The sequence below is a fragment of the Miniopterus natalensis genome, chromosome 1 (assembly GCF_054644295.1).
Source record: "Miniopterus natalensis isolate mMinNat1 chromosome 1, mMinNat1.hap1, whole genome shotgun sequence".
Lineage (NCBI taxonomy): Eukaryota > Metazoa > Chordata > Mammalia > Chiroptera > Miniopteridae > Miniopterus > Miniopterus natalensis.
In genome coordinates, this window is record NC_142081.1 from 11,476,598 (window position 1) to 11,501,919 (window position 25,322).

Consider the following 25,322-nt stretch of genomic DNA (forward strand, 5'->3'; position numbering starts at 1 on the left):
TTATAGAATTGTAAACCTAAAACCTATATAATTTTATTAGTCAATGTTACCCAATTCATTCAATTAAAAATGTATGAACCAATCTTTTAAAAAGGGTGGGTGTTGTGTGTTACGGGGTTGGGAACCTCTGGATAAAATTAAATTGTGTATTGCACTTAAGGAGCTTCTGGAAGTTTTTTACAACCCTGTTGAGAAGCCTACAGAATTACACTTACAGGTATTGCCTGCAGAGAGAAGGTCCCTGTGCAGAGAAAGTCCACAGGCAATAATCATTCTCAGGGGCAGCTCCCCTACTAAAAGCCCTTTCATCAAAATAATTACATTTCAAAGGTTACGAATGTTTTATTCCCACTGACATTTACTTGCATACGATACTCCTTTTGGTTTCAAGGTCATTTTCTACATCAAAATGAGCTCATGTCTAGCGATGCCCCTTCATTCACCAGGTGTGGGTGCCAGGCCCTGTGTTAGAGACTGTGCTGGCCGGGCAGACAGGACCCATCCCCAGCGGGCTCTCGGGTTGATGGGCACAGCAGGCGTCGAGCACATATCTCCAATCAGAGAGGTGAATGTTATTCTGGGGGTGTACAAGGTGTGATGGAAGGGGGGACAGGGTGCTGACCGAATTAGGAGTCAGAGAAACCTCCCTGAAGAACTGATACATCCTGAGAGCAGGAGGGGGGATGGGGACTGTTGGAAACACCATAAATATCACGTGCAAAGTCTGGAAGTGACAGGGTGTGACATGTTCAGTGCACATGCACGGGCCTTTGAATTTCCCTGTGGAAACAGATTTCTCCCCAAATACGATCCTCAAGGATCTTACTCCAAACAAGGATGCTAACTGAAAAACTTTTCAACATTTGGCCAAGATGAACTCTCCACAGAATCTGGTTAGTGGGTTCATTTTTTGTTGTTTCCCTAATCATAAGAAAGAATTTGAAGACATTTAAAAAATATATATTATTGAAACTAAAGACATGTGATAATTAAAAAACACACACAGAAAAGATGGGGAGCAATGTGCCCATTTTCTAGGCAGGGGGCAATGTCAGCACCCCTCCGGCTCCACTGGGAGAGGCTCCCAGAAGCAGGTGGCGCATGTTTGTACAGCCATCTGGACAGGCCCTCTTCCTCCTCTCCCGTGAAGAGAAGGTTGACAAACCTCCAAAGGGTAGGCAGGAGAGAAATAAACCTAACAGAAACACAGAATCCAAGGGCTAAGGACCTTTGGGACTTTTAAAAAGAGCAAAGCAAGAAGCAAAGAGCAGGAAAAAAAAAGCCGAGAGAAATTGATAATCACACCTCAAGAACACATGGCATTTATATGTCATGCATCCCATTTTAAATGTTGACATTTGCTCTCTTGTTGGCTTTGCTGCCAGCTCTGTTACGGTACTCAGTAAAATTCATTTAAAAAAACCACATAGGAGCTTTCTGTACTTGACCCTTAAAATCATGCAGAGATTCCTTTCCCTTTTTCAACTGCACGCTATATTTATATCCCTGTTTCTACCCCTTCAAACTAAACTGCAAAGCAGTGTTAAATTAAAAGGGAAAGTCCTGATAACTGATAGGAGATGCCCAATGCATTGGTTTGTGCCAACTCGGCAGTAAAGGGAACCTGGGGGTAGACATGTAGAGAGACAAATATTAATAATATAACACGAGCCCTTTCAACCATTCCCCAGGCTCACATAGAACGACTGTTGATGTTTATAGTCAAATTCACTTCTGCCAAAGGGTGGAAAAAACTAACCTAGGGGACATTGCTCCATGTAACTGGCACCAACGTGGCAAGATGCAGTATCTAAACACAAACGCAGCAAATCTCTCCTCTGATATTTGAGGGCCAGTTATCTTTGGGGAAGAAAGTGTAGGAACACTTTGATGCTTTAAAAAAACATGAACTGGCCCATGCCTTCAAGATCTAGTAAGAGCAGCCACAGGCTGAGAGGCAACCAGCAAGCAGCTGAAATAAATCCTGTCTCATTCTTGGATCTTCCTTTTACTAGAATCTATGTATGGAGTGAATATCATGGACATAGCTGCGTGAACAGTTGCAGCCCGTTAAGTTCAGCTGAGAGCGCAGAGCACCTTCCCCCCCACTTGCACAGACAGACTGGCAGGGGTACACTCAGACCTTCCGTATTCTTCTTGGCCGAGTCAAGGCCAAGGCAGCTCTTCCTCTGAGGGCAGTAACTGGTGAGGGGAGACGAGTCCCAGCCCCAAGCCCTCCCTCCCAGCAGGCAGGACTGAGGGCCACAGCATCACGCATCTCTTCTTCACTGGGTTTGTCAGGGTGCTGCACAGCCTACACACCTTGGGTGTGTGCAAAGGAATCTAGTTCACTCCTCCCTCATTCCCAGTGAATTCAAAATTGATAAAGTATTTACTGAACACCTCCAAAGTGCTTAGTGCTAAGCAGGCGTACAGGAAAAGAAAGACACGGTAGCCCTTAGTTTCACGACCCTCATGCTTCACTTAAAGAGAAGAATCCATCAGCAAGCTAAGACGGGTGCACCACCGAAGATGTGTGTGCTGTCAAATATACAAGCTGCGATTCACAGTCCTTCCTCTGAGCTTTCAGAGCTGACAGGTGCCTGTCATAACAGCGTTCACCACTCATTGAGTGCTGATGGTACTCCAGGCATTGCTCGCAAGCATCAGCTAAGTACCAAAAGAGGTAGCTACGAACTTCATCCCCATTTCTCAAATGAGGAAACTGAGGCACAGCCTGAGGTTGCAGGGCTTAGGCACTGAGGCAGTGTGACCTCAGAGGCTGCCTGCCCCAGAGCCGGGCTCACCAGAGACATTGGTCGTTACGCGTGCCTGTTTTCTACTCAGGTGAGAAAACTCTCTTGTTTATTGCCACATATCCCACAGTTGTGAACACAGAGGCCGCTATTTAATAATTGCTCATTAAGCTGACCTGGGAGATGTGTGAAGGAGAAGCAATGAGGGGGAGCTGGAGAGGGAATCGCTGCTGGGTGAACAAAGGGATTTCAGAGTAGCGGCAAAGCAGGGTGGGAACCGGCGTCACCAGTGTGCAGAGGCCCCAGGTGGCCTGGCGTTAGGCCGCCCTCCCTCCCAGTAGCTCTGCTGCAGGGCCAGGGCTGAGGAAGCAGGATGGGAACAAGCAGGGGACACACGTGGAGGTGAGGACAGGAGAGGGGGCAGGTGCCAGAGGGAGGCACAGCGCAGGGCCCTGCCTCTCACATTTGCCCCCAATGTAACAGAATCAAATCCTCTTGGACAAATGGCAAATCCAAGTCTCCCTGCAAAGTTCCCTACATGCGGAATTCACGAGTGACTTCCCAGAAGCGACAGATTGCCAGAAATTACCTACAAAGTTTGTCAGAAAGGAAAAGAGAGACTCTGTTAAAACTACAATAAAAATGTTTTGGTGTTCAACATGATCAAGGTGCTCTTTTAAGTGGTTATATGTTAGGCAGAGCTTTACTCTTTATAGAAAAGAGTGCGATACATTTTAAAGGCCAGTGATCTCAGAGGACAACTGGAAAGACCAACGGGGCGCTGGCCGGCTATGAAAGAGAAGCTGAGGAGGAGAAAGGCTCGTATATTTGATTAGATCCCACTGAGTCTGCTCAAGAACAGCAGCAGAGCCCCGATGCGTGGCTCAGCGGTTGAGCACCAACCTAGGATCCAGGAGATCGCTGTTCGATTCCCCGTCAGGGCACAGGCCCTGGTTGCGGGCTCCATCCCCAATTGGGGGCGAGCAGGAGGCAGCCGATCAATGACTCTCTCATCCTTTATGTTTCTCTCTCTCTCTCCCACTCCTTTCCTCTCCCTCTGAAGTCAATAAAGATATATTAAAAAAATAATAATAGCAGAACGACCTACCTTGATATGTTTATCCTAGGAAAGCCCCCAGGCATTTTCCCTTATTGAGGAAACATGGTCTTACTCCAGAGTGTAAAATCTCTAAAGCCCACTGTGAGGACCTGAGGGAGGAGAGTTCTGAGTAGGAACGGCCTTGGCAGTGAAGAACTGGGTAAGACCGTTGGTAGAGACACAAGAACTCGTGTGGAAGACTCAGCCGGGAGACCAGGACATGACTTGTGGGACCTGTGGGGCAACTGACCCTTTATATCTCAGCAGAGCCGTGGTTCTTAACTGGAATGATTCTGTCCTCAAGGGGACACTTAGTAATGTATGGAGACATTTTTGGCCGACATAACTGCGGGCCCCATGATACTGGCATCTAATGAGTAAGGGGAGAGGGATGCTGCACAGGACAATTATTCAGCTTAAAATGTCAGTAGTGCTGAGGCTGAAGGGGAAGGAAAGAAGGGTCCATTATGGACAAACTGTGACATGGGCTGTCATTGAGAGATGTCATGTAGTCTGTTTTGTGCATGTCGTTTATGTGGTCCGTCCCAAGTGCACATCCAGATCTATCACTAAAGCTAGACAACATCCTTGACCTAATTTAGAAGAGACCTGGTTGATAAAGGTTTAAGTATATTTGCCTTCTTTGCATTTTAGAACAATTACGTCCCACTCCCTCTGGACCCTTAGGGAAAATAAGAAAGCAATTGTTCATGTTGTGAAAGCAGTCCTCGTTGTGATAAAAATAAGCTCACATTGAATTAGCTCTCAGGAATTTTTAGTAGGGTATGCAGTAGGGCAGGCATTTTATAGAGGGAGTCACTCACACACACACACACTCTCTCTCTCTCTCTCTCTCTCTCTCTCTCTCTCTCTGGGGCACTCTCAGCTCACCACCTGGCTTCCTACACCTACTTAGGTATAATGCTGATGCGCATAACTAATTCCTCAGTGAACATTTCCACTACTATTAGGACTTGAAAATTGTACCTGCAGAGCTGAAAATAACACCGTTTCCAAAACAAAGGTTTTTATCTTCTTGAAATAATAATTTTTTAAGTTAACCCCTTTGAGCTGGGAACTAGCTCAAAGACTCCTTGTGAGAAACAGAAGCCTCCTGACAATGTGTCCTTCAGATCCTTCCTCTACTCTGCCAGGCACATGGCAGAGGCCTCCAGGAGTCCTTGGCTTCCACCGCCAGCCCCTTCCTACAATCCAAAGTGATTGATTAGCTCACTAATTGAACATCATTAGCAGATTGAGACCGTCCTCACCTGGTTTTAAGCATCTGGCAGGCTCCAAAGTCCCTGGGTTATCATGGCACCGATAAACCTAGACTAATGTTTTATTATTTGTCAGCCACACCCAGGCTTCTTTGGGTCCAAAGGCAAATAAACATTTCTGCAGTATTCTTGGGGGAAAAGACTAGAGAAGGAAAAGAGAAAGGGTGCCCCTTGACTATAGAGGTAATATCAGGAAGCCTGCTGGTCAGCCAGAGAAAAAGAGGCGGCTGCTTCCCACCAGAGGCTAAAGTCCAGCTCAGAGCAAGAAAATGGGATCCAGTCCAAAATCTGACCAATTTTCCTTCAGCATCCTAGCAAATGACAGTTGGTCTGGTCCAGCAAAGAAGCCAGCCCACAGCAGGAGAGAGAGAGGCTGCCCACTCCCCAAATCTCCTTTGGAACCCAAGATCAGCCCTGCATAACCCCAAATCACTATCCTTCCTTGCTAACTGCCCAGATGTCCCCTTGGGAACGTAGGAAAAATTATTTTTACTTTATATTACATAAATATAAATAAATTAAATCATCTTCATGAATTAGCATGGTATATCCAAAACACCTAAACTCCACAATGGTTTCATGGTGTGAGTTCACACCTCTGACAGTAAATATTTGTGGCCCACCTGGAAGAGGAGACAAGATTACTGGTTGGAGTCCAGGCTGTGCCCCCAACTCACTGTGTCACTCTAGGGAAATTACTGAGCAAATCGCGGGCTCTAATCCTTGGACGTGAAATGAGTCTCACCAGAGTAGTGTTCCCCAAAGAGTGATCTACAGGCCTTCTATTCTAAATCCTAAGGATGCTTGTTGCCCTACAGTGAGCCCAGGAACAGTCCCAGGGAATATGCACATGAGATCACTAGTGGTCACCAATTTTCCCATCTCCCTCCCTTCCTGGAGATCAAACAAAACAATTCAGGCTCCCTTTGCAGTGGGTCTATGCGACTAGTTCAGGCCAATGGCCATGACTGGAGGCCAAAGCTCTTAAGAACCAGTGTGCAATGCCTATCTCTACAACCCCCTTCTCCCCAAAAAACACCCTAAAACCTGGAGAGCTGCCTGGGCTTTGGCAGACCTGGCAGAGGTGAGAGTAAATGGGTTGTTTTTACCATAGCATAATCCAGTCTTCCCTAAGTGATTCAAGGATCCCAAAGGATCCTTGACTTATGACAAAAGGGAGGGAGGTCAGCTTCCTGTAAGTGGTCTGTGTGACTAGAAGCTGATGACACCTGTGGCAGATGCTGTCATTTGTTTACCCAAACTTCTTTACGGACAGAATTCTAATTTAGCTCATCACAGCGATGTGGTCAGCCCCAGAACTGTGGCATAAGAAATGGGTGCTGTTTTTAGCATCTGCATTTGTGATAATTTCTTATACAGCAATAGAAAACTAATACAGCAGGGAGTCCTTCTAATTTAGGATGAGGTGGTTACTAAGTCCCTCTGGCATCAAAGCTAACGCTGCATTCTCTGATGAGGTTATTAGCAATGAAGTTGATATTTTAATTCCATACGACTCCTATGTCTACTTGATTAGTTCTGAGCTCCAGAGGGCGAAAGGGTGTTTTCTTTGATTCACCCCATAAGAACTCCAACAGCCAAGCATTTTATTCCTCTGTAGCCAGAAGCATTCCTAAATAATGCAGACACCCTCAGCAACTCTTTAAAATGAGGTTCAGATGTGGTAGAAGGACCAAATCATGTCACTTCAGAATACGGGCAGCTAGAAGGTTGATTTTAACTTTTATCTTCACTCTGCTAAAAATCCTCTCTACCCCAAGAACTGAGGAAAAAACCCACAACAAATGAAGGGAAAGGCTTAACAATCATTGAGCAGGCGAAAGAACAAAAACAAAAACAAAAACAATGAGCCTTCCCCGAAGGAAACAGAAATCACAACCCCAAGGCTTACTGGTTTGCATAATTTCAAAGTCTCAAATAATCACCTGAGAGTAACTGGCATTTTAGATGTAGTTTAAATGAATGGCAAGGAGTTTGGAGATTTTCTGCTGCTGCCAGACTGCCCCTGTGTGGGTCCTGGAACTCTTCATCCCTTCCAACAGCGCCCTCCACTGGGCCGCGAATGCCTGCTTTGTGTGACGCCAGTTCCACAATATTCCGCCTTAGCTTCCTGGAAGACTCCCAGTCTTGGATGGTGGTGTAAGGAACTGAGTGGGCCATGAGCATAAAAGTGAAATGTGAGATTTTTCAGGCTCTGTCCCAGAGCCCGATGAATGGTCCACTGAGAGGCAGCTTTCAGGGGAAGGAGAACAGGACTCAGAGTTCAAAATACATTAGGGGAAAAACTAAGTCCCCAAATTTGGTAGCAGATGTCATCAAATGAGTGCAACCTCCTTCCTCGTTTAGAATATAGTTGCTCATATTTTTTTTATAAAGAGGAATTTCAAAAGCTTGTACTCCAATCATTTCTTTCTACAAATAAAGACGCAGCAATACATTTTTATATTTAGCTCGGAGGGCTAAAAGGGCTCTTCCAAGGACAGCTCTTGGAGACAGGGTTGCCCTGTCTGGTTCAGGGAGACCTGAACCTCCGAGAAACAGAGAAGCTGAGCTCTGGCGGTTTCCATGGTGACCGCTGAGCCCAGGTGCAGGCTCTAATGAGGCTGGCTGACCAGCCCGAACTTAGGGAGCAAAGGCTGGGGGACATTCCAGAAAAAGCACACATACTCCCGAGCTGCTAGCATGACATCTGAATGGGTGGCTAGCCTGCCAACAAACACTTTGTTCAGGAGACAGACACGCAGTAGCTCTGAACTCTAAGTGTCTGGCCCCAAGCCAGGCTCTTCCCATATGTTATTTCATTTAACCATAACTAAAAGATTATGAAGTAGATGAGAATTCTACCCCCTTTTGCCAATGAGTAAACTGAGGCAGCTCACCCAGGATCACTGAGCTTATAAAAGGTGGCTCTAAGCCAGCCGTAGGGTCTGATCCATCCACTCTGACCAGCTGAAACTGCTCTGACAAACTGAGCTGGGGAACTCCCTTGCATAATCTTCTAAAGAAAAACTGAAGTCATGATTTCTTGTCTAGGAAAAACAAGTTCAGATTTAGAGCTTGCCACTCATTGACCTATCTTTCTCCCATCACTGCTAGATTCTAAAAAAGATCTCAAATAGTCATTTTTAAATATTAAGTCATCATGAGAAAAATTTCCTAAAATTTCAAGGTTTGAAACACTTGAACTGTGGGGCAATAATGAGAAAAACAGCAGAAACCACCTTACAGCAAAGCAAAACAAGTGTTCCGTTAAATTATGAATGGCTATGAGCTAAAGGGCCTTCCTTGGGAACCCCAGTCCAATCACATGTACTTCACATGCCTGTCACTGGTGCCAGCGATGCCATCTTGAGTAAAGAAATTACTTGAGTTGAAGCTTTTGTCCCTTGTTTAAAGGTAAGTATTCTTAAGAGGAGACCCCACCCCCACTAACACAATAGCAGTCATCAGCACCTTAGTATGAATTAGTACATCAGTGTACTCTTGCTGAGGGAGCACTCAGTAGTGGAACGAGAAAGAGGGAGGGGCCATGAGGAGACAGATACAAAGCAGGAAGCAGTGTCTAGAAAAGACAGGCTCTGGAAGAGATCCCAGAAGCCAGGATCAGACTAAAGACACTGTGCTTCCAAATAAAATGGAAGAAAGATATTCCCAAAACAAAATGGATGAATTTACAGTTCTCTACTTTATTGCAAATACACTAAGGAACCACAGAGTATGCTTCACATCTTCAGAGAATCTGTGCTGACAAATCCATACTTAACCTTCTGTGCTGCGATTCCAGAAATAGCACTCTACAGAAGATAACTAACTACCGAAGAGAAGAGTTGAGGCACGATACCTTTGACTACCATCAGCCAAACAGAAAATATGATCATAACATTAGGCTATTCCCTTAGAAGAGGTAATGATATGATAGCACCCAGCCGATTCCTTCTGGATCCCGCCAGACTATAGCCAATTGGATCCCAGAGGTCAGGGTTGACATAGAGGCAGTACTCACTCGAAAGACCTTCTCCACTCTTGCAATGCTTTTCCCAAAGATGGTTCCAAGTTGGTCTCCAATTCCAGCCAATAAGAAACCAAAGAGTGGAATTCCAAAGATGGCATATAAAATACAAAAGATTTTGCCTCCTTCAGTGCTTGGAGCAATATTCCCATACCCTGGTGAGAAATATTAAAAAGAGAGAGGGAGAGTGGTGAGGTGGCAGAGAAAGGAGAGTTTGGAAGCAAAGACTCCACAGAGCCTTTAAAACGTTTCTGTACCCCACCCCCACCCTTGATGAGCTTTAGGAAGTAAACTTCATTTCAAAGGCCCATAAAATTACAAAATTCAGAACACCTTTCCATTGCCTCCTTTCCTTCTCTCTTGTAAATAGTTTAAAGGAGATCCAGGTTTCCTGCATTGAATGTTTTTAGTTAGATTACATTTTAGGAATTTAGTGGTCACCCAGACTTGCATTTCTAATGGAAAATGGAACCATCCATTGCAGAAACACCCAACATCCCGGACCGGTCTGGTTTCGGGACACCTGCACACCTTGAAAAGGGCTCGCCATTGTGGTTTTTAGATTGGAAAAGAGCCCCTCCCTTATAGTCCCATCGCATGGGCAGCCCCTCCACTGGCCAGACTGTGGCTGCCTTCAACATTTGCCTTCCTAGGGTCACGGGCGCGCCGCATTAAGGAGGCTATGTGGTCTAGCACAAATTCAGAAAGGACCCATGGATCGTACAGCCTTACCCTGGGAAGCCTGACAACAGCAAAGAGCGGGGTGTGGGGGGGAGACCGTGCCTCTTTCCCACACGGACAGTGATGCTGAGTTCGGCCTGGCTCTTTTTCTCTTTACTGGGAACCCTGCATTATCTCTGAGTCCAGCCTATCCTCCCACCCACTTCTTGCACTGAGGTTTATCAAGTGCTAAATAAATGTTTGCCAGTGGAATGGATGTTACATACAAAAGAATCCTTTCATAGCCAGGTCTACTAGTATGTTTGTCAAATAGTGCTATAAAAACACCTGCATCTGCATTCTTAAGAATTCTGCAATTACCTAAGTAACTTAGGTACAGTGACTAGTGGCCTTACTCTTTATTTATGGGGCTAAAGAGAGCAGTGTTGAAAGAAAGAAGATGGCTTATGGCATTAGCACATGTTGTATAGTAACGAGAGTCTGAATTACTTTATTCATTTTCATGCCAAGGAGTATCTAGATAGTGACCTAACTATTGTCCCGTATCAGGGTTGCTCAGGTGAGGTCAGTTTCTAAAGCCACCAGTGGGAGAGTGATTGGGTTCACGGTTATCAGCATGTTGGGGATGCAACACAGGAAAGGACCTTGTTGATGAGTTCTTCGCTCATTCTCCGACGCACGCACAGAGCTCACTTTCTGCCCTTGAGTAATGAGTCACCTAGCTTTTTTCCTTTTCAATTTCCCACTCAGAGTCATTCAAACCTCTTATCACAAATGATCTAAATTACAGTTGCCGTTTCATCAATGAGTGTTCAGGCAAGCCTCCTAACCTCTCACTTCTTTTACTCACCACCACTTTGACTTAATGCAAAAAAAAACCCCTTGGAACTTTTTTCAGGTACTTTCAGGAACTTGGACGCAATCCTTTTTCTAACCATCCCCCTCAAGAGTAATCCGATCTATATAACATAGCCCTCTTGGAAAGGGAGTGTTCCTATATGGGTGACTCTGGGAAACATTCTAGTAACTTCTGGAAACATTTATGACTCTTGCTTGGCTGTCTCATAATTGTGTGATTACTGTCAGGGAATCTAGGTGTTTTTTTAGTCCAATAATTCAGAAAGAAATATGTTGCAGATACTGGCAAACAAACCGAGGCTCTGAACCTGCTGACTAGGCATCTTCTTAGCCCTGACAAGTGCTGCATTCCCTTCCTCCAGCTCTCAGACAGGACATACCCCCATCCCTGCCTGGGTCAGGGGTCTTCCAGAGTCATTGAGGAGCCTGAGAGAGAAGTAAGAAGACAGAGGCTCCAGATCCAAGTCACCTCATTCTACCCGCTTGTCCTTAGACTCACTTCCCGCTGCAAACCCTAGTGTTGGAGGGGTTCTAAGGCGACATGGAAAATGTGTAAAGCACTATACCAATGCAAAGGAGCATTATTGTTATTGGCTCCTTATTTATTCAGTGTTTCACAGACAAGAACAAATAAAATTAAAGCCAAGTTCTTAGGTAAGGGCACTAGCGAAGTGATATTTAAATAAGTCTCTAAGTACATTTAAGGGCAATCATATCAGACACAAAGTACTCGCCACTCCTGAGCAACGCTGTGTTTTGTGCGCGGGCGTGTGCACGCACACACTGTGGTCCCCTGCCTCTCATGAACTATTTGGAGTGACTACTTCAGTCTGACCGTCAACACTGTCACTCTAGGAAAATCCCAGGAATTACATTTTGGAACTTTGTTCTGAGGCAACAGTAGGGCCACGTTCCTGGGGTTTTGGCTCTAGTTCTGCAGGGCCTGTTAGAGTGCCCTGCCCAGCCTCCCAGAGTGCTTGGGAGAGCTTGAAAGTGAGGTGTAAGGGGTGCACGTAGGTTCTAGAGCTAGAGATCATGTGGATTCCTGTTCTGGTTCTTCCTCTTACTAACTCGCAGATCTTGGGCAACCTCCCTGCCCTCCCTGCCTCACATTCCTCATCTGAGAGGTGAGGCTACTTAACAGCACCCGCTTTATAGCTAATAAAGTTGAAATGAGCTACATGTGAAGCAGTCAGTTACCTGTGAAGATTAAACACGTGTATGTGAAGCCTGATGCAAAGCTAGCTCTCAGTAAGTATTAGCAATTATCATCTTGCTACGGGTTTTCTGTAGGAAGAAATCACTTCTGAGCAACATGTCTCCAGGAAAGTGAAGCCCCAGGAGAAAACAGATGGTTGGCTTCTACTTTCCTTCCGGGAACTCTGCTGTTCTCCCATAGCACCAGGACAAGGGACAAAATGTCTGTGCCTCGGGCAGGCTGCCCAAAGACCTGTGTGCACCTATGCCTGGATTTGGGGTGCGGGCATCACTTGGTGCAGCTGGGGGCTGTGAAAGCTGGGACGTGAGAGGGGATACATAGCTGCTAGAGAAGCAACCAGTCAGGTAGAACTAGCCCAGAAGATTGGAACTGGATTTAAGTAGAGCAAAAGACATCCAGAGAGCTACTCCATCAACTGGCTTCTGGTGACTTTCAGAGGAGATGACTGGCCCAGAGAGGACAGTCTGTTATGAAAGAGAAGGACCACGGTGGGGCTCAGCTCTGTTCACCCCCAGCTAGGAAATAGTCCCCACCTTCTATGAAAAGAAAGCTGATGTCTAAAGAGGACGCATGGCTGAGAAGCACACGGATTATGCTCCTATTTGCTATTTACGTGCCAAAGTCCCATCTTTGCCAAACCACGTGCTGTGCAGCCCTGGAGTGTGGTGAGGAGTGTGCACTCTAGAACCAGAATGTCTGTGCACACAGGGCTGGCGTTATAGGTGTATAACCTGTGCAAACAGGGCCCCCCCTTTAGAAGGGCCCCGAGCTGAGTTTAATGCTCTGCTCTTGCCATTTTGACATTCTCAGTCATTCTTTAGCATGGGACCACATTTTCACTGTGCACAGGACCCCGCACACTAGGTAGCTGGTCCTGCTGAATGAAGCTCTGTTGCTTACTCACTGTGAGATATTGGGCAAGTTCCTTAATGTCTCTGAGCCTTAGTCTTCCCATTGGTAAAATGAGGCTCATAACAGTACCTGCCTTATGTGGTTAATGAGAGATTGAAACAAAGCATGTGGAGCACAGCTCCTGGAACCTAGTAAGTGCTCAGTGAACGTTAGCCACAGTGACTGTTTCCAAAATCATGGGTTAAACTGCCAACACAAGGGCCGGTTAATTAGAAATAGCTGCTCTGGTTCCTTGGCAGGCACAACTGTTAAATGAGGCCTCCAGGCAAGTAACACAGTTACTGGCTGCCATCTGGAACCTGACCACGGGCTCTCACTGATGTGGGTGGAGTCTGTTGACTCGATCCAAAAACGCCTCAAAGACTGAACTGCAATTGCATTCGGAGCTGTGGGTCAGAATGCCATCCCTGGTGGCCCTTTTGCAAGTGATTGTGGGAAAGTCTCTGCATACAAGAGTGAGTTGTCATGCCTCCAGCTTAGAAAAGCCGGTTGCTGGGGACCCACCCGCCGAGTCCACATTCAAAGGCAGGTGGGACTTCTCACATCAGCATCAGTTACTGAGAAAGGGGACAGGTGCAGGGCGATCTCAACGGAGATGGAGCTGAGTCCAGTCTTCCTTGTGGTTGTGACAGGGCTTCTGGTTTGGAAAATGCCTAAATGCATCCTCTTTGGCCATATACTTGTCTATCTGTATGTCTGAGAACAAGAAAAGCTTTCTAAAAAAAAAAAAAGAAGGCTTTTATACCTTCAGATAAAAAGGACTTCTGATACTGAGTAGGGTCGCTGCTTTTCAGAAAAGAATCTATTGTTCCTCAGATCTCTCTACCCACATTCTAAGCAATGAACACACTTTTGTGTGTCTGAAAAGTACATAACCTCACACGGTTCATGAAAGTCTTTCTGGAAGGCAATTTGGTGAGCCTTTAAAAGGTCCATGACCTTTGCCACAGCAATCCCTTGGGGATCTTTCCAAGGAAACACCAACCAGAGATGAAGACCACACTTCACGCACAGAAGTTTTCATCATGATGCTGAAAGAAGAAACAGCTTCAGCCTCCAACAGTGTGGGGTCACAGCGTGGATGGTAGATCCAATGGAACCCATCCAAGATTGCTTTTTGAAGAAGCTTAGTAATATGGATAAATGTTTACAGTGTTATGTCATATATTATATGAACTCAGGCAAGCAGGCTAACGCTTGTGCATTTCACAAACAGTGAAAAGACAGCTCCTTGGCTCCAGCTGCTCCACTGCCTGACTCCTAAACTATAGAAAATTTCTCAGGAAAAATGAAAAGAATTAGTGAGTTCTGAGTTTTCTTTTCAGCCTTGCTACCACATGTAATGAATGATGAAAAACAATTGTTTCCTTAGTTCATTATCCTACTGACATTGTATTATGGTTCCCTTTAGAATTCTCTATGTGCCTTTATAAATACTCTCCACTCTGGAGTTAAAATCTAGCCAGCTAAATGGTGGTCAACTTACAACACATTATTCTACAATGTATTGAGAAAGAGAGACCAAATAGCCTTTTTTTTCATTGAACAGAACAAGGACCCAGTCTCTAGCACTAACACCGAGACACGGTACTGAAGTGTGCTTGTGGTTTAGGTTGGGTTTGATTCTTGTTTGTTTTTGTTTCATGCCTGTTTTATAGTCGTTTTCTGTTCAATATCTATCTCCATTCAGATTTTTAGATAAGGTCCCTATCCTGTGTCTAGGTATGACACAGTATCCTGCCTCCCACTATAGAGGCAGCACCTTCCCAAACAGCCAGGACACAAGCACATGGACACAGAGGCCCACCCAATGGGATGCTCTGCCTAAGACTTTAAATCTAGAACAAGTGGCCCAAGAAGGTGGGCGATGGCAGCTGCAGTGTCCAGCAAGGTCAGGCACCAGCCATGGATGTCAGAGGATACTTGCTGCCTTTCCATGATCTCTGACGCATAGGTGTGTATTACTTAGAATTTTTCAGTTTTAGGTAATAGAAAACCCAATGCAGACTGGCTTAGGCAGAAAAGGAAATGCATTGTGCCCAGTATATAGGAGATTTGACATTTATTTCTTAACACTTCATGGATAGCTCCACCCAAAGCTCAAAGGGTGTGGACAAAACCCCACTTTTCACTCCCTTTTTCTTACTCTGCATCTTTAGCTGAATTCCAGGCAGAGCAACCCATGAAAGGAAGAAAACCACTAGCAGGGGCCTAGGCCTATCTCTTTCCAGATTTACCCCCGATAAGAAAGGAAGTCACTTCCTCCAAAGGTTAAGTAACAGCCCAGGAGCTGAGGTTCTTGTTGGTAAGGACTGTGGCCACTCACGGGCAAGGTAATGGATTTCTTAGTCTAGACAAGGTGATTCTTCCCCCAGACCTGGAGGCCAAGAGTGGGACAGAGGACCTCTGTGGAAGTGGTTACCAGAATAAGTAAATGGATGCCAGGCATAGGAAACCAAGGGCCACGTGTCATTTGTACAAACTCAGAGATTCTAGAATAAGCATATTAAAAAGGCAAGAGAGGAAACAAGCTGGCGGCGTAGGTAACAGCTGCACCCGCCGCCTCACGCAACCACATCAAAATCACAACTAAAACACAGAACCACCATCACTCAGAGCCTCCTGAGATCCGGCTACACAGAAGCCCCACAACCAGGGAACTGAGGAAGCACCGAGACCGGGAGGAGGGGCAGAGACGCCAGAGGATCTGGGCTGGATCCCGGAGACTTGCTGGGAGCCCACACCCAGGGCTGCAGGTTAAACCTGGGAGGACATCTCGGCTGTGGGGGTTTCCTGGAGGAGTGAGGGGTCCCAGCCCCACAGCAGGCCCCCAGCACAGGGCTCCAGGGCCCAGAAGAGGCGTCCCCACAACTCCGGGCTGTGAAAGCAGGGGGGACTGTCCCTAGGGGTCGCGGAGGCCGCGGGAGCCCCAGCAGCTCCTCTTAAAGGGCCCGGCACGGACTCACTCGGACACTCCCTCTGAGCCCAGCGCCGGGAGCAGCCTGAAAGGACCCGGGACACTCGGGGAGGGACTAACCTGCCTGAGATCCGGGCGAGAGGCGGAGGGCGGCTTCTTCCCGGGCAGAAGGGCTGGTGGAGGCCATGGCTCCTGTGGCGAGTCCTCCCCGCACACAGCCGGCAGGCGGGCGCCATGTTTGAGTTGCCAGCACCTGACTCTCACCTTTGGCCCCGCCCCGTGATTCCCGGAGGCCCCGCCCCCCCACCTGCAGCTCATCCAGGCCATTTCCAGGGGCTTTTCTGTGCAAGTGGCCTCTCCAGCCTCATGCTTAGGACTTTCCTAAAATCTCTCAAACAAGCAGCAGCGGGCACCATGCAGCTTGATAAGTGGCCCCAGGCCTGGCACTAGCGGCAGCTGCATTGGCTCATAGCTTGGCCTCTCCTGGGCACCTCCAAGCCCAGCACAAGGAGCGGCCAACTACAGTTTGCTGTGTAGCTCATGCTGGGTCACCCTGGGCAAGAAACTGGCACAGGCTGACTTTGCACCTCCAGGGAGGCCCCAGAGACAGTGCACCTGGTGCTCAGACTCAACCACACTGGATTACAGCCCTACCACATCCATGAGTGACACTCAAGGGGCCCACTTGGTGAACACCAAAGCTCCACTGAAGTAAATCCTACTCCATAGGGGTGTCTCCAGCACAGCAGCTCTTTGGCTGTAGTTGCAGCTGGTCCTCACAGCCAATTGGCCTGGGGGTCAGTTCCTCCCAGGGATGCCAACAGCAACCAAGGCTCAACTACAACAGGACAGTGCACACACCCCACACAGGGAGCACCTGGAAGGCCCAGCTCAGGTGACTGGGGAGGCTGAGCCACTGGACCCTAGAGGACACCTACTACACAAAGCCACTCTACAAATTCCAGGAGACACAGCAGCTCTACCTAATACATAGAAACAAACGCCTGAAAGTAGCCAAAATGTGGAGGGAAAGAAACATGTCACAAAGGAAAGAACAGAAGAAATCTCTAGAAAAGGAACTAAATGAAATAGACCCAAGCAAGCTAACAGATACAGAGTTCAGAATTTTGTTTTTAAGGATGTTTAAGCATATTATTACCAAAACAACCGAGAAAATTGGTGACATAATAAAGTGACAATCAGAAATGAAGGCTAAACGAACTGAAATGAAGAATAATTTACATGGAATCAACAGTAGAGTAGGGGACACTGAGAATCAAATCAGCAATTTGGAACATGAGGAAACAAAAAACACCCAACCAGAAGAGCAAAAAGAAAAAAGAATCCAGAAATATGAAGATAGTATAAGGAGCCTCTGGGACAACTTCAAGAGGCCCAACATTCGTATTATTGGGGTGCCAGAGAGGAAGAAAGAAAGCAAAAAATTGAAAACCTACTTGAAAAAATAATTACAGAAAACTTCCCCTACCTGGGGAAAGAAATAGACTTACAAGCCAGGAAGCACAGAGGGTCCCAAGTAAGAGGAACCCAAAGAGGCCCACAGCAAGACACATCATCATTAAAATGCCAAAGGTTAAAGACAAAGAGAGAATCTTAAAAGCAGCAAGAGAAAAGCAATTAGTTACCTACAAGGGAGCACCCATACGACTGTCAGCTGATTTCTCAACAGAAACCTTGCAGGCCAGAAGGGAGTGGCAAGAAATACTCAAAGTGATGAAAAACAAGGAACTACAACCAAGATTGCTCTACCCAGCAAAGCTATCATTTAGAACTGAAGGTCAGATAAAGAGCTTCTCAGACAAGGAAAAGCTAAAGGAGTTCATCACCACCAGACCAGCACTACAGGAAAAGTTGAAGGGTCATCTTTAAGAAGAAGCTAATGAACAAAAAGAATCTGATGAACTAAATAGATCCAAACATATTGACACATGCAACAGACGATCATACTTCAGAGGAAAGAGGGAAGGGGGGTGGAGGGTGGGAAGAGATTAACCAAAGAAATTATATGCATATATGCATAACCCATGGACACAGTCAATAACAGGGTGAAGGCCTGAGGAGGGGGTGAGAGCGATGTGGAGGGCGTCAATTGGGAGAAAAACATGTGACACCTGTAATACTTTCAATAATAAAGATTTTAAAAAAAGGCAAGAGATGTTACATAGCAAATGTTTTTCATTAGAGGCAGCATTCCTTAATCACATAATGTCATGTGGGGCCAATGAACACAGTTGTTCAATAAACCAAACCTCTGGGTTCCTAATGAGTTGACACAGTAAGTACCATCAGGGCTCATATGAAAGAAGCTAGAGTGCTTTTTAGTGCATCGCACAGACCGCTGATTTAGCCATTCTATAAAACAAGAAAATGTGAATGCTTTTCATCTTGGGGGCTGTGAGGCTGTGGACCAGTATGGCAGGATCTGGTCTGGAGTGTCTGAAAAGACTTCTAGGTCCCAGTCCAGCTAGTGTAATGCACGCCTCTAGTATCTGTAATAGCTGATCTTAATATATCTGCAGCTTTGCAAGTGTGAACCTAGTCTGCCATAGAATGAGTCGAAGAGTCTTTCTAAGAAGGAATGACAATTCTCTTTCATTCCGAATTTTCTTATTGCACATAACTTTCTTGATTGCACCAAGGTAGAGGCAACATAGGTCCTAAAGGCTAGGTCTAAAAACAACAACAAAAATCTGTGCTTCTAAAACAAGCCTCTGAAACTTACACCAATAAAAAGTTGATCACAAAAGATGTGCATCCCCCAAGGAAGGTATACTCTGCAGCACCCACTTACCATGTGGTCATGAAGGATAAGGGAGGGAGAAGAGCCTCCCAGGCGGCATAGCAGTCTTCAGAGAGCAACAGATGAGAGAGCTCCGTGCAGGTGTTAGTGACGGAATCCTCCCATTGTGAGGGCACAGGGGCCTCCCAATGCCTGTCCTTCATTGCTAAGGACTGGTGGCTGCTGTGTGTCTCCCATTCTTCTGAATGAGAAGTTTTATTGCCGTGTGACTTCACTATTGAATGGAGGAAGATAACTGCCAAACTCATTTTCAGCAGAGCTGGGAGGGGGATATGATTTAGTGATTCCACCATATAGAAAAAAAATAAAAAGAAATTCAGAGAATGATAAAAGAGCCCATCAGTGGCAAATCTCAGAAAGTACCAGCAAAAATCCAATTATGGAGGTAAGGGTCTCACCTTGAATTTCAAAAGAGATGTCTTTGCACCAGGTGTGGATATAGGTTGAAGAGGGAGAGCAGCAGAACCCCCTCACCCCCTTGAATTTAATCTGGTCCAGAAAAACAGATGAGGTAGAACTATTCATAGAAGAACACAGATGGGCCTGCTGTCTCTTTGGCAGCAGGAAAGGAGAGAGTGTTGGGATGTGCTACCTGAAAGGCTACCTGCTTCGCCCTGCTCTCCTCTCGCCAGCCCCATGGAAAATTCAGCAGGTAGCTGGTACAGGAACATCCAGTCTGTTTGGTGTCAAGTATTTAAAAAAGAAACCGGCCCAGCATCAACATTAAGCTTCCATTAAAAAAAAAAAAAAGTGAAAAGAGCAGCAAAACTTACCAATGGATGAAAGACAGTAGAAAAATGTCGCCCCAACCAGACAAAATTGTAAAGAACTATGAAGTAATCACCTCCAAGAATCTTCACAGAGAAACCACAAAGCAGAAATGCAAGGAATCAGGAAAAAAATACAGTGAGATAACAGTGAAGATGAAATGGGAGCTAATGGAATTCAGGAAAGAAATAGGAAGGAAAAAAATCCACTAATGATCACAAAATGAAAATGAAATTGGGAGGAACAGATGGCGGAATAGGCACTGTGAAGGACATCCGAAAAAGGAACAGAGAGGGTAAAATTACCAAAATGAAAACCAAATCTTCAGAGTTAAAAAGGCACAGAGGAAAATTACAGACATAAAATACAGGCAAAAAAGTGATAATATATGTGTAGTTGGAATCATTGCCAAAGGACAGAACTAACACTATACAACAGAGACAACGTTTAGAGGTGACAATCAAGAAAACTTCCCTGAAATCAAACAAAACCTAGTCGTGCTATCAGATGAAAGAGAAAGACATATCTTTTACATAGACTAATAAAAGATCAAGTCGCTTACAAAAGGGATAAATATTGGGCCGACATGAGGTTTCTCCACAGCAGCATAAATATCAGAGGAAAGTGAAACAACACCTGCAAGACCCTGTAAAGACATGTGATCAAAGCTTTCATTTCCAGCCAAACCGCCATTCAAGGGGAAAGCTGCCATTCTGAACAACAAAGACCTCAGGGAATATTGCTCCCATGAGCCATTCTTTTTTTTTAAAATATGTTTTTATTGATTTCAGAGAGAGGAAGGGAGAGGGAGAGAGATGGAAACATCAATGATGAGAGAGTCATCGATCGGCTGCCTCCTGCACACCCCTGACTGGGGATCGAGCCTGCAACCCAGGCATGTGACCCGACCGGGAATCGAACTGAGACCTCCTGGATCCTAGGTCGATGCTCAACCACTGAGCCATTCTTAAGGCAACTACTTGAAGGTGAATTTCAGCCAATCAGGTGAGGAGGAAGAAAACCTCAAAAGGCAAAAGGACTCGAGGTGAACACTGACCACATTTAACTGAGAATTACGACTAAAACAAATGTATCAGGACAACAGACCAGGATGTACATTATACACCCTGATGTTACAGAATGACACACAGAGTAGTAATTGATAGTGGAGAAAGGAAAGAAGGTGGGATGCTAAGTTCACCTTATAGGCAACAGCTGAGGGTCAAGAGGTGTCATCTAAAGAGGGCAAATCATCCAACAGAAGCGGAAGTATATTTAATAATTTAAAAGTAAACATTAAAGGGATCGTGTTGAGAGGGAGATGCCATCGCCCACGATAGGGAAGTAATAGATACTGCTTAAAGCTAGAACACTAAGCTGTTATGTACGATTATAATTATAAAAACCCCTAAGATAAAAATACAAAACTCCTCAAGTATCAGAAAAAAGACACACACAAATATTATAAGACAAAAAATGCTGCAGGAGAGAAGTAATTATAGATCACCATATGATCAGTTGTGAAGAGCCCTTACCTAGGCCAAGAAATGCAAACGCTCGCTTCTGCTCTAATTAAACTCTAGTGGGAGGACAGGAGGACAGGGAGAGAGCCCTTCTCCCGTGGAGTGGATGCAAGAGAGCTAGTTCCTCACCTCCCATGTCCCACTGTAGGAAGTCAGGACACAATTCCCAGAACTGGGAATTCAGGCAGTGGCTATACAAGCGAGATATTCAGAGTCACGGAGGTAAATATCAAAATAACCATCAAAAGGGAATAAAGTGGTTGCCCTGGGGAGATGGGAAACTGCTGTTTTTTGTTAACAAACTTTCCAGAACATTTATATGGTTCTTTCATGGATAACTTTAATAAAAAGTACAATTTTTAAAAAGGAATTTGAGTGCAACTGAGCAGTCTGAGCGTCATTGACCGATTCATGTTCTGACTTTTCAATCTAACCTTTCGCGAGGTCCTCTCAAACTGAAGGCTCCCAAGTCTCTCACTGTTTTTATTTTTTTATGCTTCAGGATATGGCAACAGAAGCCACTTACTGAATTTTTCGCTTTTTAAATTGATTTTGAGAGAGAGAGGAGGAGAGAGAGAAAGAAGTGTTCCACTTATTCATGCATCATTGGTTGATTCTTGTATGTGCCCTGACCAGGCATCGAACCCGCAACCTTGGTGTCTCAGGATGACGCTCTAAGGACCTGAGCTACCCGGCTGGGTGCTGTTCTTCATCCCTCTCTGTCTTTTATTGAAATCCACTACAACCACTGCGTTAATGTGACAGTGTTACATAAGCCTCCTTGCAAACTCAAGCTGCTGTGTACTCTGTGAGGACAAACGTTTGACAAGAGCCATTACTCAGGGTGGCCTGCCGAGGAAACGAGATTAGCAAGCAAATGGATACCTATGGTGGTGATGACAGTTCCAGCAAAGAAAAAGGCACTTCCGAGGTCCCAGTGGCTGCTGTTGTTGGAGGAGTTTCCTATTGGACTTACTCCTGCGTTGTCAGCATCAAGGGCATGCTGCAAAGAAAGTGAGAAAGCAGGAGACTCGGTTAAAAAAGGTAAAAAAATAATTTCCCTGCTCAAGAACCTGCAGTGACCTCCAGAGGGCTGGCTACTCAAATGAGGGTACAGTCACAAAGTGAAACACTACACACCCACTAATTAAAACTAGAGCATGAGTTGTAAGTGGGGAAAAGCTAGGGTATATCGTCTGGTGCCATTTATGTAAAATTTTCAGGCGCAGATTTATGCAGTCCAGCCTGGGTTATGCAAATTGCATACATATTGCTTTGCATAGACTACATAGAAAGATGTCTAAAAGATTCTCACCCAAAGCGGTCATTCCTGACAGACAGGGTTTCGGTTGCTTTTGCCTCTTTTCTGCTTTGTTAGAATGCCTTACACTGAGCTTGTTGCAGGAGTGCAGGAGGGAGGAGCTTGGGTTCCTGGGTCAGACCACCCTGGCTCTGCCTCTTATCACTTCAGAACCTTGGGCAAGTTACTCTAACCTCTCTGAGCCTAAATTTCCTCCTATGAAAACTGGGGATGGTAATACCTTCCCCACGGAGTTGTTGTGAGGCTTAAATGAGACGGTCCGTGTAACGCACTCTGCTCAGTGTCCTGCACCGAGTTTAACGGATAGCCAATGTTATGACTGTCATTTCACTGTCCCCCCAACACAGAGACACATAGTATTCTTTTTAAAAATAGATGACAGAGACTCCTTGTTGACTACTGGGTTTGGAATTCCGCACACCTTAAAATTCCCAAGAAATTATCCACATTGATGATTCACCCTCATGTCAGGCTACCGAAGCCTCCCGCTGGGGCAGGACGCTCCATGGGACGGTCCCTCACACTCTGGACCTTTGCTCATGCCCTCTCGTAAAGTGCTCCTACTTCAGGGTCTAATCCAGGCCCGCTTCCTTGGGAGCCATGTGCAGAATGAAGTGAAAATCTCTCAGCAGCCCTTCTGAGCTGGGCCCGGCCAACCCCGGCTAGGCCAGAGGAGAGGGGAGGAAGGGACAGGAGGGAGTTTTGTCAGGAGGTGACAGACACAGAGCTACTTCTAGAACACTAGAGACTCTGTTCCTGGAATAACCCTGTGTGGAGCTGACAGGACACAATTAAGTATTGAAATGTGATTATACTTATCCTAAGTAATGCCCTTTAAGCTTTGTTGGGGAAGCTTTGTTGGGGTTGCCTCAAATTAGATTACAAGTGACAAAGTCAATCACCCTTAAATGTTGCCTTCATGATTCTGGGATATTATAAACTCTCTAGACCAGGGATCAGCAAGATTTCATTATAAAGCATCAGATAATAAATATTTTAGGCTCTGTGGGGGCGCCTATGATTTCTGTTGCATATTTTTGTCTTCATTTTACAACCCTTTAAATATGCAAAGACCATTCTTAGTTCATGTGTTGCACAAAAACAGCATGCGGGCTGGACCTGGCCGAACCCTAGACAGTTGACTGGACAATAGAAAAAAAATCCCTCTTGTTTAAGTCTTTAGTTGGTTCTTTCCTGCCTCTAAGAACATGAAATTCTATGCTGGCCACTGTTTCTAACGTAAACCCCGGCACCCTAGAATTTAAAATCCAGCTGCCTGGGATGCGTATAGGCTGTCTTTGCCGATGGTTGAAATTGGCCTAATTGACAACAATCATTTATTCACTAGGGACTCTGCTCTGCTCTGCTGTAGAGAAAAGACAGATGGTGAGTCCTTTCTGCTAGTAAAATAATCCATTTTCACTCTGCTGTGAATGCCATCAGACCCAGCCACAGGCCTCAACTAGTGTTTATCTCCTCATTTTCTATTCAGCTCTGATGGGCCCACCTGGAAATAGCACCTGGGAACAGCTCTAGGCCTCAGGCACTTGGGTGACCTCAGATCACACCATCAATACCTAATATTTACAGCTTTTGTGAAGCAGCAAGGAGAGCTTGGTTTCAATCAGTTCTCCCTGTGCTGAGTGTTGCATACAAACATCATAAGCAGACCCCATGCTGCATATAAAATACAAATTTGCAGCAAAGACAAGCAGAGATGACTATTTATTTAATCAAAAATTCCGAAGTAAGGTTCCTTCTCATGTTTTGTTTTTTTCTGAATTATGAAACTTATAAAATATTTAATGTTTACATATATTACCTTCAAGGAAAGTGCTTATCGGTTGAGAGGAAAGAAAACTAACATTTGTTGAGTGCTCGCGCTGAGGTGCTATAGAAGTTCAGTTTTATCCTTAGTACAACTTGCAAAAAAGTAAAATTATCCCCCACTTCAGTGGTAAGAAAACAGGCTCAGGTGACACAGCCAGGAAGTAAAGTCAGAATGCAAACCCTGGCTGGACCAAAGCCATGGTTTTGCTCTTTCCTCTATGTGTGGTACCCAGAACACAGTCCTCTGCCACAGCAATGCTCGCCTCCAGACAGAGATGAGGGGAAAGGACTGCCATTGTCTAAGAATTTAGGCAGAAGGGACCTCCCAAGGGATGAATTCTAATTAGACGAATTCCTTGGAAGTGGAGGCATCGAACTTTATATGGGCTCTTGGAGCTGGTGAAAGCTTAACTGTGTTGCATTAAAAATTAAATTTAAAAATAAATAAAAATTGGGAAAGGCTGATTTTATACCCTGAGAGGGTGGGAACAGAGAAAAGAGAGAGAAAGCCCTGAAAAAGGAGGAAGGGAAAAGAGAGAAAGGAGAGTCAGTTGACGTGGGAGGCTCGAGGTCAGTTCCAGCATTGCTCAGGACTTTTGAAGAACACACCCACCCAGCATCCAACTTTAACTTGCTTTACGTATGATGTAATTGCCTCTCTCGCTCCCCCAAATCTTCAGTAAAGTGGGCTATACACACAAATGCCTTTGGGAAGTCGTTTTGTGGAAATTAAGGATTGTCATGGGCACAGCGGGGCCAGAGTGTGATTTCAAACCAGAAGTAGGAAGGAGAAAGGTAAGCCCTTCAACGAGTCACTGAGCTCTTCCTAAGGCTTTGGACAACCCCCAGTCCCAGGAGTGAGGTTTGGTTCCATCTAGACCTGATGAGGCAGAAAGACCCCAACAAACCACCAGTGTTAAAAAGAATCAGCAAACTCGGGGTATGGACATACAGGGAAAACCCAGTACAAGCAGCTGTTATCGCTTGAATTAATAGCATCGTTTTCAGTTCAATAAGAATATTTCTGAGTTTATAGTTCTAACTTTACTCATCTTCTAAAATATTTTCCAACGATCTTAATTGAACTCAAGAAAATGTTTTAAATGAAATGCATTTGCTCTTAAGCTGCTTTTTTCTCTTTCCCCCCTTCTCCCTGCATTCAGGCTGCAAAAGGGGAGACACCCCAGCCCATTAGAAAGGTCTGAGCACACAGGCAGTGGTAAAGATGTGACTGAGCTCTGTACTGTTTGGCTTGAAGATCAGACAAAACTCTCTCCATCCCCCCCCCCCCCCCCCCCCGCATTAGG

The 25,322-nt window shown here is 45.4% G+C and overlaps 1 protein-coding gene across 1 annotated transcript in view; it reads right to left on the reverse strand.

Moving 5' to 3' along the window:
* The window catches only part of KCNK10 (potassium two pore domain channel subfamily K member 10), a 93,061-nt gene that overhangs the window by 17,760 nt on the left and 49,979 nt on the right, over nt 1-25,322 (reverse strand). The window contains exons 3-4 of the mRNA XM_016210118.2: nt 21,750-21,867; nt 9,160-9,320 (exon numbers count right to left, since the gene is read on the reverse strand). Coding sequence (XP_016065604.2) covers nt 9,160-9,320; nt 21,750-21,867 — 279 coding nt within the window. The remainder of the gene's footprint in view (nt 1-9,159; nt 9,321-21,749; nt 21,868-25,322) is intronic.